This window comes from Onychomys torridus, chromosome 6, assembly GCF_903995425.1.
Source record: "Onychomys torridus chromosome 6, mOncTor1.1, whole genome shotgun sequence".
Classification (NCBI taxonomy): domain Eukaryota; kingdom Metazoa; phylum Chordata; class Mammalia; order Rodentia; family Cricetidae; genus Onychomys; species Onychomys torridus.
In genome coordinates, this window is record NC_050448.1 from 50,545,008 (window position 1) to 50,565,799 (window position 20,792).

The 20,792-nt window shown below is 33.4% G+C and overlaps 1 protein-coding gene across 1 annotated transcript in view; it reads right to left on the reverse strand.

Annotated features, from left to right (window-relative positions):
• Positions 1 to 20,792, reverse strand: part of Si (sucrase-isomaltase) — a 173,509-nt gene that overhangs the window by 14,954 nt on the left and 137,763 nt on the right. The window contains exons 25-39 of the mRNA XM_036189531.1: positions 20,737 to 20,786; positions 19,894 to 20,064; positions 19,502 to 19,657; positions 14,468 to 14,674; positions 14,098 to 14,252; positions 12,555 to 12,723; positions 10,231 to 10,327; positions 10,009 to 10,121; positions 9,797 to 9,922; positions 8,354 to 8,482; positions 7,435 to 7,545; positions 6,113 to 6,175; positions 5,031 to 5,147; positions 3,298 to 3,385; positions 1,632 to 1,770 (exon numbers count right to left, since the gene is read on the reverse strand). Of these exons, the coding sequence (XP_036045424.1) occupies positions 1,632 to 1,770; positions 3,298 to 3,385; positions 5,031 to 5,147; positions 6,113 to 6,175; positions 7,435 to 7,545; positions 8,354 to 8,482; positions 9,797 to 9,922; positions 10,009 to 10,121; positions 10,231 to 10,327; positions 12,555 to 12,723; positions 14,098 to 14,252; positions 14,468 to 14,674; positions 19,502 to 19,657; positions 19,894 to 20,064; positions 20,737 to 20,786 (1,891 nt within the window). The remainder of the gene's footprint in view (positions 1 to 1,631; positions 1,771 to 3,297; positions 3,386 to 5,030; positions 5,148 to 6,112; positions 6,176 to 7,434; positions 7,546 to 8,353; positions 8,483 to 9,796; positions 9,923 to 10,008; positions 10,122 to 10,230; positions 10,328 to 12,554; positions 12,724 to 14,097; positions 14,253 to 14,467; positions 14,675 to 19,501; positions 19,658 to 19,893; positions 20,065 to 20,736; positions 20,787 to 20,792) is intronic.

The following is a 20,792-nucleotide window of genomic DNA, read 5'->3' on the forward strand; positions in this document are numbered from 1 at the left end:
CTAGAGTGAAATGCATATATAATGTGAAATTTTCCTTTCTTAATCTTTCAATGCATGTAACAACAAATAATATTAATTAAGCTAATTAATCAAATAGAGCATTTTAATCTACTTAAATTTGCAACATTTAATAGAAGTATGAAATGATAAATCAATGCAGTTCTTCTCAGTTATAACCTATCACTTTTATTGTACATATTAATATGAACAATATATTTGCTAAGGCCTCCCCTGCTTCACAGTAAATAAAGAATGAAAATATTAGTGGATTATTTAGTTTTTTTAAATAAAGAATCATCACACTTTAGTTGTGGAATTTATTCCAAGTCAAATCTCATCAAGAAAATATACCAATTTGTTTATAATTGGCCTTCTTTTTCTTTTCTACCCTTAGAGAGATAGAGTAGCTTTGATGACTTATGCATATTAAAACATATTCAAGTTTAAAATATAATGCAATAATACATTAGTTTATGTTCTCTGCATTTCTTTCTTTCACTTTCCTCTTCTCTGTCATTCCTCATTTGCTTTTTGTCTGTCACTTTCTTTCTCCGACTAGCAGATACATACATATAGATTCTATTAATGGAAATAAAACTCGCTCTTACTCAAAAATAACTTTATATGAATACAAACTATAAAAGTTTTTCAGAATGATGGACAGAGGTGATTCATGCCTTTAAGTTATTCATGCCTTTAAGCACTCAGGATATAGAGGCGGGCAGATCCCTGTGAGATCAGGGCCAGCCTGAACTCTTCAGATTGAGTTCTAGGACAGTCAAGGCTACAAAGAGAAATCTAGTCTTAAAAGCAGAACAAAACAAACAAGCAACAACAACAAAAAAACCCAAATATATCAGGAGATGACAACCAAATACATAATTAGGTAGATTTTAATGTTGACTAAGTTCATCATCAGAATCAGATACTTTTCTGGTCATAGCAAGAAACACAGTGAATCTCAGCATGTGCTTAGCTGTAACAATTCATTGTGTTGCTTTGTTATTGAAGTCATAGTAAATGTTAGTTACCAACTTGACATTATCCAGACTATGCTGGGGTCTGTTTGAATGCTGGTGGGAGGTTATCTGGATTATGTTAATAATTAGTTTAAACTGCATATTTACTCAAGATTTATTTACTCATTTGTACATTCAACATTATTCACCAATTGTTGTGCTGAGTATATTTGGGGAAAAATAAGTATGGCCAATAACATGAAAAAATACAAACAATAAGGCTATAATGACAGATAGATTTTGTTCCATTGCTCCACTGATTGATAGACAGAAATTGTTTTCTTCTGAGACTTAGGTAGGAAGAAATAATTTACAAAGAACAATTGGAAAAGAAATAAATTTGGCAAGACTCCTGAAATATTAAACCTTGAAGCTGATATAATGAATATAAAAACGAACTAGAGCCTGGTGGTGGTGGTACACGCCTTTAATCCCAGCACTCAGGAGGCAGAGGCAGGCAGATGTCTGTGAGTTCAAGGCCAGCCTGGTCTCCAAAGTGAGTTCCAGGAAAGGTGCAAAGCTACACAGAGAACGTCTGTCTTTAAAAAAAAAAAAGAAAAGAAAAAAAAGTGAACTAGAAAGCCAGAGAAGAAAATGATGAACATTACTTACTCCAGAGTAGGTTTCATTTGTGACCATCCATATAAATTGTGCACATCATAATGCAAAACTGATGATCCATCACTAAGAATCTGCTCAGTTTCCATGCACATGGTCCGGAAATGTAAACCATCCGTTCTTTTTGTGAGTTCTGGTAAAAAAAAAAAAAAAAAGAAAAATGTAGTAATAATACTTAGAAGAACAGGACTTCAAACGTGTAGCTCACAACCAAATATTCTTTAATCCTTAATTTTCAGATTCTAATTTTACTAATGATTTAAAAGATACATATGAAGTACAAGGTAATGTTTTAATCAGGTATAAACTGGATAGTAATCCATTCAGATTACTATAGCATATTGTATAATAATCACTCAATGCTTTAAACATTTCTTTATGGAGAATATATGAACAACCTGTTCTTATAAATTTTCTGAAACGCCTGACGTGCCATATAAAACAGGTAATCTTTCCCTCAAATGACAAAATTACATCCACTCACACATTTTTTGCTATTCAGATTATGAGATTTCAATAGTCTGGTACATGAGATAGCTTTTTGGAATCCAGGGCCTATACTGAGACACTTTGCTCAGCTTTAGTGAAGGGATGAAGGGACTGGACCTGCCTCAACTACCAGGCTGGGCTGAATTCCCAGGGGGAGACCTTGCCTTGGACGAGGTGGGAATGGGGGGTAAAGTGTGGTGGGGGAGGCTGGGGGTGAAGGAAGGAGGACAGGGGAATCCATGGCTGACATGTAAAATTAAATTAATTATAATATATATATGTGTGTGTGTATATATGTATATATATGAGATTTAAAATAATGATTGATTTATAATCATTTGTACACTTTGTGTATAATAATTTGACATCTGTAGGGATCTATGTAATAATTGGTGAACCCTGTATAAAAATCTAAAACTTGAGTACAGTGTCAGTTACACACAATTTTCAAGATTTCCTTTTTACTTTTTATTTGTGTATATGTGCAAAGGCACATGACTATAAGTGCCCATGGAGTCCAGAAAGCAGTATTGGATCCTCTGGATCTGGAGTTACTTATACAGTATTGAGCTGCCCCTTGTGTGTGCCAGGAATTGAACTGTAGTTCTCTGCAAGAGCAGTAGGCACTCTACCTTTAAGCCATCTTTTCATCCCTGAGATTTCTACTACTTTTTATTCATTTAAATGAAAAGTACTGATTCAGTACATTTTCATTAAAACAATCCAATTGGAGCACAAATCTCAGATCCAAGGCCACTGAGGTTTTCAACAAACATTGTGTTTGATTCCTCCTTCCAGACATTAGCTGTCACCAGATCACAGATGACCAGAGAATATTTTTCATCCATTTTCCCTTCATTAGAATAGTTATTGTAAGTTGTATTTAATGAGTAAATGGTATTAAATCATTTAACATAGAAAATTCTGAGGAAACTGTAACAAAACAAATTAAATTAAAATAGAATTATGGGTACATAAATAAAACATTTACTTTTCTTCTCAAACCAGTGTTGAATTATTAGATATTGAACCTGAGTTTGGGCATATTGAACTATGTGACTGACTACTTAATTTTAGAATGAATTTCCACTTACTGCAACTTAAGTTCTGAATAGACAATGAACAGTAATAATGGTACTGAATTATAAAATGTATGGCCATCAGATTCTACCTGGGAAATAAGGTGGATAATTTAGTGTATGATTTCTGCATTGATTAGTAACTGTTCCATTTACAAAACTCGAAGGCTCATTCATATCCTGAAAGAGAACAAAAGGGGTTTTCAGCATTTTACTACATCTCTGTTGAAAATAATAATTTGTGAACTTTCATAGGTAACACAAGTTTGTAGTTTCAACACTCAGGAGACTGAGACAGTACTGTCATGACCTTTAGGCAGTCTGGGTTACCTGGGAGTTCCAGGTAATCAACTTGAAGTGCTAAGGTGCAAATGAGTTAATTGGGTTTGAACAGCCTTTTGTTTAACCCATATTTCAAAATGATAAAACATTTCATCAAGATGTATTGTTTTCTTCAGAATATTTAAAGTGACTGCTGTAATCTGCCTCACTTTAAACACATAAAATAATGTAATACCCACTGTAGATTATGCACATAAGAGTGAAATGAATAATAGGCTTCCATGATGGAAATCATATTATATATCTTAAAACCTCCTCCCTCTCTAGTCCTTCAAGGTGACATCAATTGTTGTGGGAGACAGTTCTGTAGCTTGGTCTGTCTGAGGGGACCCTGGCAGTGGGATCAGGATCTGTCCCTGGTGCGTGAGCTGCTTTTACTGAAACCCATTCCCTATGGTGGGACGCCTTGTTCAGCCTTCATGCAGAGGGAGGATCTTGGACCCACCTTAGCTGAATGGACCAGGCCTTGTTGACTCCACATGGTAGAGCTTACCATTTGGGAGGAGGGGATTGGGGATGGGTCAAGGGGGAGGTGCTGGGGAGAGTAAAAAGAGGAGTGGGAGGGGGAACTGTGGTTGGTGTGTAAAATGAATTTTAAAAATGTAAAAATTTTAAAAAATAAATAAATAAAAAACAATCAAATAAGTAAGTGAATAAATAAATAAATAGATAAATAAACAAATACAATTTGTAGCTTAAAATATAGCCAGCTTCAAGGGGCATCTCTATGCTTGATCTCAGCCAAAGGGCCAGGAAACAATGAGCATCTCTACTGAGCACATGGACTAGAATCTCTGTTATCCTACAGAATAGACAGAAACCTGAGGAGCTCTTGGGAAATGACTTCTCACACCTGACCCATATATAATTCCCAAGGATAATTATGAAATATCCCTTATATATCACGTAAACATTGATTTTGAATTGTACATTATGCAATTGTGTATCCTATATGCATTCACACAGCAGTACCCCCACTACATGTTCCTCAGTTAAAATCAAAGTAAATACAAGTATTCATGTGCCAAAGTATCACAGCAAGCAATGTTATTCTAAACAGCTAGACAAGCATTGTGTACATTCTCCTGCAGTAAATATTTACTTATAGAAAAGTTGATTATTTTTATAAACTATGCACCTATATTTTTACTAAGATAAGAAAGTTGTTCAGAAGACATTACTTTGGTAAAAGTTTAATGTTTGAGTGTGTTATTTTTGCATTAGGTAAAAATAAAATAAGTGGTTAGTATATTTTCATAATCATAAACATGGGCTATTTTGGATACTTGGTCAAGTTGAGAAGCCCAAGAAATCACACTCATACATATATATTAAATTGTTAAATGTCTATTTTTTGCATTCTTTTGTATAACCATGTTGAGCAATGAAAGAGTGAGCTAACCTGTACAGGGTTATACGGGCATTTTTAGATTTACAAAAACTATAAAATAAACCTAAAATAAAATCTTAAAAGCTCACTTACAATCCACAAGCCATCAAACTTCATTTTTTCATTGTAGAAGTCAAAAATTTCAGTTGCCCACCACTCTGCTGTGGCATTCTTGAAGAAATCTGGAAATGCTACATGTGCTCTGGAAGCCTAAACAAAACAAAATGGAGGTGCATGCTTATATTCAAAAAGTCCTCAGAGAACATGCATATGTGAGCAGAACTTTGTCTTCAGACTCTAGTTACACATGTTTCTCTCCAGCATCCAAGGGAAATGGAACAGGGATACACATACAAAGAGAAAGTGAGTGATACGAGAACAGCTTGCAGGGTGTTAGTGGTGCACACCTTTAATCCCAGCACTCTGGAGGCAGAGGCGGTAGATCTCTGTGAGTTTGAGGCCAGCATGATCCACAGAGTGAGTTCCAGAACAGCCAAAGCTACATAACTAAGTGAAAAACCTCTCAAAAACCTCTCAAAAACTCTCTCTCTCTCTCTCTCTCTCTCTCTCTCTCTCTCTCTCTCTCTCTCTCTCTCTCACACACACACACACACACACACACACACACACACACACACACACACAAGACAGACAGACAGACAGACAACAGACAGACAGACAGAGAAGACAGAAAGAGACAGAGACAGAGAACAGATCAAGGATCACTGGGGAAGACAGCCAGAATGATTTGAAGAGTCAGAGGTGGTAGAGGGCTACAAGAAACCGTTTTGGACAAAATAGAGCAGTTTCATATATGAATCACAGAGAGGTGACAGCATACACAAGGTCTATGCAAGCTCAAAGCAGATGAATACCCAGCACGGAGAGAGGAAGTGTCCAAAAAGTTCAACTCCTAGCTGGAGCTTTTGGTAATTGATATTATTGTCACATGAAAACAATGTAAAATATATCATTGCTTCATCTATTTATTCCTAAAGTTTCATGTTTTGGAAAAGTTCATTAAAGGTGATTAAAATTAATCAAATGGAAAATATTTTAAAGTAAACTTCCTCCATTTAAAGAAAAATACTCAAATTCAATCATACACTAATATGACTTTTAATCCCAAATTCTGAATGTGTTTTAGCTACAAAGTCCAATAATACAAAACTTACATTAACAGCTTCATCCTCTGTTAAACTCTCATTTATTTCAATATTAGGTAAATCTGGCCAAACCTGCAGGAACATTCAAGATGAATAAGGAATGAATGTTATAAAAATTATTAGAGATAAAGTCTAACTTTGAGATCTCTGGCCCTCTAATCCCTATAGTTATATCTTATCCATTTCATTGTTCACTATTTTTAGACTTAGAGAAAAAGAATGATAAAAAATATTATATTTCCTTTATTTACCTTCCCTTTAACCACCACAGATACAATATAATTAACTAATGTTCAGACTGTGCTTGAACTCCACCATTTTCAAAATTGATGTCATGACTCTGATCCAGTGACAATGGTAAAAACACAACTCTATATCGTTAAACTAGCAAATTATGTCACCATCATAGGAATATGTGAAATCATTATTGGATGTTTGGGAATGTCTTTCCTACATATGAAAGAAATATCCCAAGTCCAGGATCCTAAAACAAGCCCAGAGTTACAGGAAGTTGTTGTTTATAGAATTCCCAGGAAACAACCAACCCTCATCACAGGTCATGAAGCCGAGAGGCTGCAACAAGAGGCACTTTGACTTAACTCTCTCTACCTCAGACACAGTTCACACAGAAAAAAGTTTCCAGGTCTGGCTAAGCCCTGACTTCCCTCGCTCCTACTAGCAGTTAGTTACAAATCCTGTGACTGCTGACAGCCCTTTACTCTGCACCCTCAGGGCTGTGCTGCTTGGTCTTGACATGTCCCACACACACCAAGGAATGTCGCACACCATTGTAGAAGTAATTCTGACTTTTCATCTTTCAATTCCATCTGCCTGCTGAATCCTAGCTAACACTATATGGAAACCAAATCCAGATATTGCCATAATTCACTCAATCTCTGTATCACTGCTTCTAACATTCAAGGAATGAATTTCCTTCTTCACTTCCATCATACATGTTCAGTTCTCAAAGCAAAACATCAACATGACCCAAAACCATTTTACTCATAGTTTTAACGAAAGTAAAAGTGCATAAGCATTTGTCACAGCAAAGCATCCTGAGCCACCACCCCACTATTGGAAGTTTCATTATTAAATACAAAATATATCTAAAAATTTAATAAAAATCCAATTTAGAGAAAAAATTTATTTTACGATTTGTATGAATCCCCTATTTATGCCTAATAATTCATACTTAGATCAGATACTACATATAATATTTTAGTTATTAAATCTATATTTTTTTTCCTATCATACCAAACATGCTTTTAGAATATTTAACGAAATAAAATACCTAACATTTGAAAAATTATTAAACTTAAAATATTAGGTACCTTTGCCCAACAGATATCATTTGTGTTAGGCCATTTGACAAAGACATCTTTCTGTATTCCTCGATCAAAGGCAGGGTAAGGCTTTGTTTCATTTCCTGAAATTGCTGGATCCTAAAATTAAAACATAAAAATAAAACAAAATGAAAACAAACTACATATTGAGCCAATCTGCAGCTTGCTGGGTGTTCATTCAGAGATGCTGTCACTTCGTCCTTTTGCACTCTTGTAGTGTTCTGCTCCCTTTTGGAAAAATGACCAGATACCAATGCCATAGCTATATTCTAAGAAATGCTCAAAAACACATGTCAGAAGCACAGCCACGCTTATTGAATTTTTTTTGTGTTGTTGTTTCAAAAAAAAACACCTGAAAATTACTTAGGGACAAAAATATCTACTATCACTCTTCAAAAATCAAAGCTAGTTTGTAACTTGAGTGGTAACTCGAGCACAACTTGCCTTTAATACCTGTCCCTTGACTTGCTTCTATACACACATAACTTAGTTTAAGGTAGGTAGTGAGAACCTGAGTAAACAAAATAAAATGTTGATGGGAAAAAAATCAATAGATAGGAGGAGTATTTGAATTTTTTATTTTTTTTAATATTTATTATTTATTATTTTAATATTGGTATTTATTTGTGTTTGGGTGTGGGTGTGTGCAACAAGTGTGCCTATGGAGGCCAGAATAGAGAATTGGGTTACCCTGGAGCTGGAGTTACAGGTCATTGTGAGCTGCCCAACATGGGCAATGCTATCAAAACTCGGGTCTTTTAAAACGAGGAAATTCTCTTATTTACTGAGCCATCTCCAGGCCCTGAAGCCCAAAGTATACCCTTTCTTTTTGAAAAGCTTTCATACACTCATTTTAGAAGAGTAAATATAAACAAATAATATAATCCATGAAAAAATAAATACTGACCAAGATAATAATATATTTCATCCCTTCATTTCTTATTCGGTCAACAAATTGAGGAAGATTCGCAAATCGTTCACCAATTGTGAAGTCTAGTTGCCTTTCCATGTAATTAATGTCTGTATACTGAACATCCTAAAATAGATAATAGAGACAACTTGGTAATGGCACTAAGGAGGTTGTGTCTAGCTTCACCTGTATAGCAAAATCTGTGTCAAAGAAGAGGAAAAGGTGATAAAGAATTGAAAGTACTCTAAAATAAAAACAATTTTATATGGATGATTGGTTTGGTCAATATTTCAACAATAATTTAATTTGAGAAGTAAACATCCTAAATCAGCTATATTGCAATACTGGTTTCCTTGGGTAACAGACAAAAAGACTTTTAATGCTATGAAATTATGGTAATATGGTCAGTTAAAAAACTGAAATTTCATGCATACACAAAGAAATACTTTTGAACTCATGTTAACCATAAATCATGTCAAAATAATTTATGATAATTGTACCAGTGACAAAAAGAAGAAATTATTTATAATTCTACCAGTTATTATAAATTTTTCTCAAATAAGTCAAATTGATTTTTGAAATACCTTAAAGGATATATTGCTTATATTTAAAAAGTCAGAAATATATTTAAGTCATCAAATTTGAATTTTACCATAAAAATTTCAAATTAATCTTAAGCAACTAATTTCCAACCATTTTCTCTTAATCAGCATTACTCTTGATTATTCTAGTTTTTGGAAAAACTGTAGCTGTCATATTAGGATAATATTGGAAAACCTCAGTTTCAAATATCAACTTGCATACTTCTGTATTTTCAATGTATGAATATAATTTTCTGATAATAATGCAGCACTATATTCTGATATAGAATCAATGTCAATGTCATATAGTGAGGTTCATGATGTAAAATGAGGACTTACATGGAGGAATTATATACTGCAATGCTTATGTGGTACTAGAATTCTTTTCATTGATGAAAACAAACTGATTTCTAAGCATTGTGGAAAGAACTTATTCTGTAAAGCCTGCTGTTTAGCTCTAAGTACTCCAATTATATATTTCAAGGCTCAAGTCAGGCAGTTGAATGTTGAAAACCTTCAAACTTGTCACATTACCAGTGATACTATAGATCTCTCAAACATAAAGAGAACATAGAGAATATGTATAGCTATGCAATCCACAACTTACAAGAGGAAAAAAAAAAAAACATGAAGAGTTTTGCTTAGAACAGATCAGGGTCTTACTAAAGGTTGAAAGTAGGCAAAGGTGGAATATTGTAGCTCCTTACTTATGTATCTGACAAAGATATATAAAAATCCCACATCCATTTATGAAGATACCACCAAAATATGAGCATTATTTCCAAAACATACTCCTAAGAATATGGTGTTGAAACATTTCCTCCCGTCCTTACAGGATCTATTTTATTGGTATACATACATAGGGGATCTTAGCAGTCACCATATCATTGTACAGTTGCTCAATCTCTGAAGTATTTCTGTATCCATATCGACATAACTGAAATCCTAGAGCCCAGTACGGTGGCATGACTGGAAAGCCAATTACCTTTAAAAAATATTATATGTAAGATAAAAGAAGTACTTTACATTATAAATAAAACTTTATAGTTTTAAATGAATATTTAATCATACTTCATGGTATTGCTTTGTTGCAACTTCTGGGGTTGGTCCCAAAAACATGTAAAAATCCAAGATCCCTCCAATTATGCGGTATGTCAGAGCAGGAGTTGGCTGGAAAGTAACATCTGAAAATTCAAAATAGGACTTAATTTTTATCTATATGTGAGATATCTATTTGTTATTGGATCACATTTACCCATTTAATGTGAGAAATTTAACAAATAATAGGTTTACCCATTCCATTGCTGTTTAGTAACAGAACTCCATGAGCATTGCCCTCATCTTCCAAAGCCATGTAATAGGGATGGAATCCATAGGAATTAAGTTTATACTGAAACAAATAAAAACATACTGTATATTTAGGAGAACTAAAGCACAAACTACATCAACGCTGTTTAAATTCATGAAGATTGATCTCACAAATTAACATATTCCTGATTACCAAGTTACACTACTTGACTGAAACAAATGTACTTCATTTAAAATTATTACTTCTTTTGTTTGAATTAGTATTTCCATAGAGTGTGCAAATTAATATGAAAATATGCAACAATAACTGGCAAAAAACCCTGGTGTTAGTGTAGTTATGTTTCTTTCAAGAAGTTAGGTTCTCACTTTATTTGTAAGTTGACATTTTTCCTAAAATAAAACATCCTGGAAATAATCATAGTGATATAAGTAATGAACCTGTCAAGAAGAAAGAGTTTATAAGGATACAAACTTACATACGCATACTATGTAATTTGTGGTTCTAAACTTGAATTGTAGTAAATTATTCAAATGTGGAATCAAGAAAAAATTATCAAATAATTATTAAATTAATATTGAAGAGTTTTCAGAAATAGTTTTGATATAGCCTTCTTTCAAATAGATTCTGATACAATTTCAATACAGTAAAGATAGCAATGGATTGTGCCTATCACCACAAAAATGAATGCAATATTAATTTATTTGTTCCTAAATGTATAATTTAAGCAGTAAAACTAAAGGTGAGCTAGTTTTTGAAACACATTTATTAATGTTATATTTGAAATTATAATAATAATATTACTTATTGTTCATTGAATTAAGTATTAAGAAAATTTGTTCTGTTTTCAAAACAGAATTGTAAAGTATCAAAACACATACAAATATTTGTGATGAATATAAGCAGTAGTTTGACTAAATAGTATGTATAATTTTAGCTGTGGGAGTATAAGGGGATAGTATCAAATCACTATTATATGTAACATGAACAATGAAACATAAAATTTATAAGCAGTTATTTCAAGAAATACTGGATAAGTATGCTTTGTTTAATGTGGCTGGAAAGGCTAAGAAACTGTTTAGCTTTCATACATGTTGCAAGGTGCTATGCAGGTTTCTGGGGGTAGAAAAGACATCAGTGATCTTGTCCAGTGCTGGAACCTATATGTTATAATATTGACTCACCTGGTAAGATTCACAATTTGTCAATAGTGGCGAGATAGTATATGGAAGTAACCACCTACTGTCATGATTGGACTTGAGTGTTTCAGGTCTAATACTATAAACACGGTCAAAAACCATGACTAGGAAAGCCATAGGTTCTAGCAGAGAACCTACTGATGTTGCCTTTCTGAGTGAGCATGCTGTCAAATTGCTTTTCAAAGTCATGTTTATTTCTACAGACTTGAGCTGCAACTGATCTTGGTCGTAAAAAATGTATCACTGTTCAAAATGGTTAAACTAAGCAACTGTGACTACTCAGTCACACTTAGGACATCTATTTCTCTAAATCAACTTTTTAGGCTCAGGTCACATTTTAGAAGACAAGGCACAAAGATGTAAGAGTCAGGAGTGAAGAATTCTGTGAAATGTTGTCCTGTGGACATAACATTACTGCTGTACACATAAACTAACAGTTCCTGCATTTGTCTGCAATGTATCTCCATACAGATTAGGGGGGAGAGCCAGAGTGTCCCACCCTCAGCTGAGTGTTAGTTACCATCTAATAGTGGGTTTCCCATGCTCCACTAGATGATCCAATGCCCATGTGCATATGGGAAGTAGTAATTGGACTTAGTTGATTAAAAAAAAAAGATACACAAATTAAAAATACATTTCCAGGGTAGTAATGGCACACACCTTTCATCCCAGCACTCAGGCGGCAGAGGCAGGCAGATCTTTGTGAGTTCAAGGCCAGCCTGGTCTACAGACCGAGATCCAGGAAAGGTGCAAAGCTACACAGAGAAACCCTGTCTCAAAAACAAAAAACAAAAACAAATAAAAATACATTTCCAAAAATTAAAAGATAAAACATGAAGTAAAGTTAAAAGAAATTGTTCAATACGCTTTTTTAAAAATACCCAACAATTGTATTTTCTGTACTTTTTTCAATGATTTCTGATAGTTTTCTTTGTTGTTGTTGGTTTTTGTTGTTATTTTTGTTTATTTTTAGAAAACCACTGCATCATCTCTGTGAATCTCTAGCACTTTTTGCATTGTTTCAATCTTGAGCTATCAGCCTTCAAAAAAGTGAGCTAGATCCCCATCATTATCTTAGCTTCTTCATAAGGCAGCGACATATGGGTACCTACACCAGGAGGTTGATCTCTTGTGAACATCCCCCAAGTATGCCAGTTCATATCTCGATTGAATGCTGTATGTTCTACTTCCCCGAAACCATATACATATTGTGATGGTAGACGAGTAGATATCTGAATGAACTGGTCATTGAAGGCAAATCCAGGCAGGCGAGAATCCCAGCTGAAAATAAAAGGAAACAAGCCTATCACTGTAAATATATGTACAATAAAAAGTAATAGCTGTAGTTATTTTTGTTGTCTTGAAAGTAAACAAATAATTTTTCTATATGCAAACAGAAAATCACATTGCAAACAATAATGTCAATTCTTTCTTTGTGATATTAAAAGAGATGATGTTTCTCATAGTCCTAATTACCTCAAGGCCTCAAATGAATATATGTTATTACTGCAGTATATTTTTCTTGACTATGTTAATGACTTAACAAGTAAACTGTGTTTTATGTACTATTGTGTGAAATATAAGATGAGAATATATTATATGTATTCATCTTTAGTTCAAAGTTGTCTTAAAAATAAAACTTTTAAAAATTATATTGGTTCCTTGATTTACATCCTAAAATTAAATGTGATCTATCCTTTTGGGTAATCATTGTTTTTGTTTTTTTAATTTCTGTAATTTAAATAATCCTATCGGGGGTATGATCACAATAGATATTTCCACTTCAAGTTCTTCCCGGCTACTGCAGTCAGCCATTTTTTTATTGTATTTTGCATTCATAATGCATATATTCATATGGAATATAGGAAGAAGTGTGTTTTAAAGGAATGCATTTCACTTTAGTTATTTGTGAGAAGATAGAAGATTGAAAAGCAATCAAGGCTAGCAAAGGAGAGGTGTCGGTATTATGAAAAATCAGAGGCACACTCAAAGCTTTCACATCATTTCTGAAAGTATTGTATAAGATGAGTACCTTTTCAGTCCCCAAGTGTCTGCTTCATGAATGAATTTGTTTCTTAACCTTTTAAACTAATTTTTTTAATAATAAAATCATATTAAACCAGGTCAGTCAGGGTTTCTTTATTTGCATCAACACTGCCAATAGCTGACAGAGTCCTGATAGCATTTAAAGAAGGCTTAGAGAGCTTAACCGAAAACGCTTTTAAATCTGGTGCAACTGGTGAAAATAAAGACAATGATCTTTTAAATAAATTTATTCACCATAATATCAATACATATTTTGCTCAAATTATTTTTTTCGGGATTATCACATTCCAGATATCACAAATATTCTCAACAGCTTTAATAGTTCATTTGCTTAACACATTTCTAATTGTTTATTTTATTATCACTCACTATGTATTTTAACATGAATTTGCTTTACATTATTATAATACTGAATCTAATACTTATTAATAAAAGTAATCATACCTATAAAATAAAAGCATTTTTAAATGAGTTTTTATATGATTCTATGAGTATATTTTTTAAAAAATATAAAAATGGGGGAAATATTTAATAAAACTCCAACTGTTAGCATATTGCTCTTTTAAACTAAAAATTTTCTCCTTTGTATCAAATAATTTAATCACTTACATAAGCCTTCCACTGCTTCTCCTTCGAACCTGGATGCCAAATGGATTTTCCTTGATTTCAACATCATAGAGTCTATTTTCATAAGAACTTATAGGAGTGTCTGGAATGTTTAATGGTACTGGAACTTCATATCTCTTCTGATGGGCATCGTAAATCTATTGCAGAGGAACAGTAACAATATAGGAGTATTCATTCTTACTGCTGAGAGAGCACATGTTTTAAATAACATGTCCAATGGGAGCACTTAGAATTGTTGTCTGATTCTGCATATCTACCTTACACCAAACATTGCATATGCAGAACCTAATGAAGTCAGTAGAATATTAAATTGTTTAACTTTTTCTCCTAAGAAACTTTATTTGAAACTTACCTTAAACTGTAGCATGTCATTTTTGTGATACTTTACTTCCACACGGAGAGTGGAGATGGGATTAGATGGAAGATTTATTCTGGCGTTTGCAGGATTCCACTGGAGTTCAGCTGTTATACCCATTGGCAAATATTGAACGGAAGTTAATGAATAGGGATTGTGGTCTGTAGGAAAGTAGCAGTCGGGAGCACTGGATAGTGTTTGAACCTAAAAGCAATACGTGTTCAACATCAGAAAGTGTAAGCATTGTAAACTTGAATTTAAAAAATCAAACAGGAAGATGTTATCTGAGCTTAGTAAGAATTAGTGTAACTCATAATAAAAAATCTATTATTCATCGGAGATATGTTCTAAATTATTATATCACATATTTACATATTGACTCTAATGTTAGAATAGTAGAGACAAATGATCAAACATTTGTTTTCCAGTGCAAAATAATATAAACTGTATTGCTTTTACAAACATTAAATTTTGCCTGTATTTATTTTCATGCCTCAAAATGCTGCCATTTTTCTTTCCGAAAGTAACTGTAAGATACAAAGTTGTAGTTTCTTCTCTTCCACTTATGTTGATACTAACATAGTATCTTTAAGGCTTGTGCTGAAAGCTGAATATGGCATTCCCACCAAGATTTAAAACAGGAACTCTGAATTAAGATATTTTATATCTGCTCTTTGACATTAGTAGATAGTACCCAAAAGGAAATTGATAACTACAGCATTGAGTATTAAATATCTTACTATAGCATTTTCTCACAATCTTCCATAGTTATTGATTGATTATAGTTTCTCAAGAAGCAATACATTTCTCCATATTTCAGTCTATTTTTCAGAAATTGTGTAAAGCACCCTAATCTCCTTAAAAGAATTTGATACAAACTAATCACATCAAGATGGTCCTTTCCTCCCATCTACCTTGCGCTGGGTAGCTTGCACATGTAATGTCAATAGCTATGATGAATTTTGAAGACAAACCGTATGGAAGAATCTGACACACTGGTTATTTTAAAATGCTGACAAACCGAACTTTGATTTCTGTTTACAAGAAAAATAATTAACTCTGTTTTGCTTTAGCTACTCAGATTTTAGGTGCTTAAAGTATCTGTTTAAAACAATCCTTCTAAAATATGAATACTGTGGTTCACATTCGAAAGTCAGTTTACACAATGGTCAAGTTTACAAGATTCTATCAGAGCTATTTTCCTGAATTTCACTATCCCCTTCTCATTCATCATTCCCATTAGAACTGGCATTCTTTTAGAGTGTGTATATTCTAGTATTAATAATTTTGGGAAAGGTGGAGAGATGGGTAACCAGTTAAAAGACTGACTTCTCTTTTGGAAGGCCTGAGTTTGATTCCCAGTACCAACATGGTGGCTCACAACCTTTTGAAATTCCAGTCCCATGTTTTGACCTTCATGTGCACTGAACACATATGGTTTCCATATATATATATATATGCCATCCATACAAAATTTAAAAAATAATAAACTGAACAAAATAATTCATAAAAACAGCCTAAGTACCTATATGATAAGTATTCAACAGAAAAATAAGTAATTCGAGTTTTCTAAGAAATGTCCAAATGCCTAAACTTAAAATAAATGATTTAAAAAATGTTTGTTTTAAAACAAATTTACCATGTGGCAATAAATCTGTATGTTAGAGAATTAAATAAGTTGCTGTGACATTGAAAATAGTAATTCTGAAAAGTTGAGATGTGATGTTTTCAAATGACATCAGATCAATTAGGACATTAAGGGCTCAGAAAAAAATTAATGGCAGATTAAGTAGAAACAGAAAAACTGCTGACCACTGGGTAGACTTGGAGCAAGCTCTAATGGACCTCAAGTTCTAGGAAAGATCTACGCTTCCTGATACTATCAGTGATTCATTTCTGTACTGTCTTGTGAAGAAAAACTATATATTTGCTTTCTTATTGGAATAAGCATCATGACTTATGCACAGTCTGAATGCAGCTGGATTAACCACACCATCCAATGTTGTCTTGTTTTTCACTTTTTACCTTTGACTCCTCCTTCCTTATCAAGCTGACATTTCTCCATCACTAAATTCCCCCATTTTTAATTGACGTTAATCCATACATCCTTATTAGCATTCTCATATTATATTCTCGATATAAATTCACAGTGCTGGAAAAAAGTTTGCATTATGCCTCAGCAGTACAGATATATATGAGTAGGAGAATACAGCACTATATTGATCACTCTCATTTCCTAAAATTACAACTGACCCAGTGAGCACTAATGCTGCAACCCTAGTCGACTTCTCTACTCTTCAGCCACTATCACCAAACCTGTGCAAAAGTATTTGTTCTTCACTGCTGACCAACACCTTTTTTATTTGCAGTAAGAATTCATGGCTTTCCTTATTATTTGTGTGTGAAAAGGAGAGCAATCAGAATACAACACAGAGCAGAATATCACATCTACATACCATGTCACTTCCCAGTAACTGGTTTGTACTGTCTGGTTTATATCAAATAAGAACCATTTTAGTTGTGTATCCAGTGCTCCCCTGGTTGAAGACATTTCTATCTCAGCTCCAGTTTCTCCTGTATGGCTTATATTCCATTCATAGAGGTTATCCTTAATAATATTGGCTGACTGTACTTAACTCGTTTTGAAAGTAAAAAACGATCTTATATTTGTGGTTGTGAGCCTAGCCTTTAATGGCTGAGTCATCTCTTCAGCCAGGGAGTCCTGCCTCGGAGAAGATGAGAATGGGAAGTGGGTTGGGGAGAAATGCTGGGGAGGTGGGAAGAAGGAAGACACCTGTGGTTGATATGTAAAATGAACAGAAAATTTCTTAAAAATAAATAAATAAATTTTTAAAAAGAAAGTAAAAACACTGTCATCTCACAAACCTTTCCCCCATAGCTCCATGTTTTCTTTTTCCTTTACAGGAAAAAAAAATGAAAATTTTATCATATTTACTACCTTAAAATTTCCAATTTTTCACTTCATTTTACTTTAACTAAGTTAAAGTAGCCATGAAGCCCATTCAACATTTTACTTGTCAATAATGTTAATGAATTTCATCCTACCAAATCTGGATGCCAATTTTAAGGCTTCTCATAGATTTATAACTGTAATTTGAATGATAGATCATTTTATCTGGCTTAAGATGCATTTTTAATTTCCCTTCCAAGAGCCCACGAATTTTCTATATTAATACTTTTGCTACTTTTTGTTTTCCTGATGGAGAATTATGAATTCAGGGGTTAGTCTTTGAACTGATCGTCCCTTTTCTGTTCACATTCACTCCCTTGGTCACCTCATTCCATGGCATAGCTTTGAATACTTCACATATACTGACATGTGATGAGGAAATATCCTGTAAGATGTTTAAATGTGTGTTGCTACTTGATAGATGTACCTGAACTTCTATTAGGAATATTAGCTTCAATATATCTAAAATAGAAGCTTCTCCTCAAAGCCTGCTCCCCAACCTCAAAGACTTCTCTATCTCTCCTCACGCACTTCTTGTTTTCTCCAATTGTTCAAACCAACAACCTGAAGTCAAAAGTTGCTCTTCTATTTTTTCCACACTCAATGAGAAAACAAAAATTCTTGGCTTTTTTTGTGAAATATGTGCGAGACTAATCATTCATTGATTTAAATATGACCATACCAAATTAATTGATTGGCTCTCTAATAGTCTCTTTAACACAGCAATAATGATGGCGACATCACAATAGAAGTTCAGATGCGGCGTTAGTGTATCTTTCCAGCAACCTCCCTCAGGCTAAGACTCATTATTCTAAAAAAAAGGACTGTCTGATGAATCTAAATGATTTGTTTTCATGTTTTTATGACACAATTCTTGATGTTATTCCATCACTAACTCTCTTTTCAGTCACACTGGCCTTTTTTGCTGTGAAACATGGCTGGCAAATAGCTGCTCTTTTCACGTTACCAGTTGATATTTCTTTCTTAAGTATGACTGACTCTGTGAAAGTGCATGTTATCACTTTTTGATGTTTGGAAGTTATCTGTGTTTTAGGAAAAATGTGTTCTTATTTATCTTTGGGACTGTAACTGCATTTGAACAATAAGCTTCATGATAATGAGTACCAAATACCATTTAACGTTGTTCACATTGACTTCAAAATTGTTCCTCCCCTTCAGAGTTGTTACAAAGAACCAATTGTTTTTGTTTTTACTATTCATATGCCTAATTATTCCTAATGATAAACACTATGCACTTCTTTATAAACAGAAAGGAAAGGGGGCATTTGCCTGGAAGCAGAAATTATAACGTATTACACATAAGTAGAACCACCTGGGAAGTTGATGGATGATGTGTTGTAGCTTTAGTCTTGTAACAGAAAGTTAATTACTTGGTCTTATAAACTCTGCTCTCCAAATTCAGAGATGTAAGAAAAGGCCAAGAACTGAATAATAAGCGTAGCAGGTGAGAATATTTCACATCGATCCATCTGTCCTATAGCACTGCTAAAAACACCTGCTATACATGGTGATGATTCTTCTCAGACTGGCCAAAATAACTAGAGCATCCCAGACTGACACGGATCCAAGTCTTTTTTTTTTTTTTTTTTTTTGAGCTGAGGATCGAACCCAGGGCCTTGTGCTCTACCATTGAGATAAATCCCCAACCCTGGATCCAAGTTTTTATAGGTTGAAAATTTGTTTTGAAACTACTTGCTACCTCTGACAAAATACCTTGCCAGTTTAGCCAGTCAGCTATGGTCAATGTACAATGTACAGAGGAAGTACAACAAAATGCTATTTTATAAGAGAAAAGTTTATATCATCCATTCCGAATGAAAAGTGAGTTATCTGTTCACTTCATCTGTCATCTGCTAAGCCACATCTTTAAAAAATGAATTTATTTAATGTTGGATTGCCATTTAAATGTACAAACTTCAAATACCAAAAAATTCATAAATGTATGTAATTTTTATGCTTCTGAATCTAATATGCATGTGTATCCCACTAATGTGTTTACATGAAAATTGTATATTTGTTCACAAGAAAACTGCTATTACCTCTTTCCATAAGCATCCTCTCTGTTCACACACGTCCTTCGTTGCGATGCCTGCATCTGGGTAACAACCGAATCTCTCATTGTCTGAGAAAATTTGATTCCATCTAACTATAAAATTCTTTCCAAGATTAAAGGTAAGATTTGTAATTGAGAGAACCTGTGAATAAAAGGAATGATTAATTCTTTATCTTGATGATGGGTAAATTTAAAAGTATGTCAAAGTACAGCAACCCCAGTAGGTTTTCAGAATTATTTAATATTTTGATATATTTTTCAAAGAACAGAAACATAAAGTGGGGTGGGGAAAGGCATGTGACGTGAATATCTAGAACTCCAAATTGAGTATGAAAGAACATAAAAAGCATATCAGACATTTAAAAGTGACCAGTTTACCTTATTGGAAGCATCAAAAGTGAAGCCCGGATGAGCATTCATTTGCTGAGCACTTTCTCCTACTCTGACTTCTGTGACAGTCTCTGTCAGCCCAAAGACTTTGATTGTTTTAAACAAGAGGGCAGTTCCTTCTGGATATGCCGAATGTGTGCAAGTAGCAATCAGTTCATTCTGAGGAACAACAGTAGGAAGCAATGTTAGCTGCTAGCCCTCTGATATTAACCAGACTAATGAATAGAATATGAAAAAAGGAAATGTTTGAGTCATCCATCCTTCCATCCCACCAGGTACCACTGTGCATATAACTGATTTTGTTCGTATATGTCATAAAACTTTAGTTTTAGAATTAATGATGACTTCACATATGAGGTCATAATATATAATATCTCTTATTCTAGCCTTTATATTGATAAGAGATAATTCAGAATTGTTAGAAAGAATAAATAAATATAACTGCTGTGAAAAACTTCATTAGTTATTTAAAAAATTAAATGTGCACATACTTTTCATTTTTTATTGCCAAATATATATGAATTATCACTGTGATTGACATATTAAAACATATGGAATATATATAAATTATTTTTCAAGCTCTGTTAAAATAGACTTAAAGAACAAATAATCAATGCATAGCTTAATTATAAATATAAACTAATGAGTTAATAAAAAGGTTTTGTTTGTTCATAATCTAGTAATTTCAATTTAACAATTAATTGAACAATTTATTTTACCTGAATTTTATTGAAAACTAGGGAGAAATTTTAGCACTCCCCAGAAGTAGCCTATAATAAATTATATAATAGACATTAAGGAACACATATATTTTCCAAAATAATGTCTTACATTGGAAACTGAAAAGTTGTACAATATATAGGTTCCACTTTCTACGGTATCTGAAA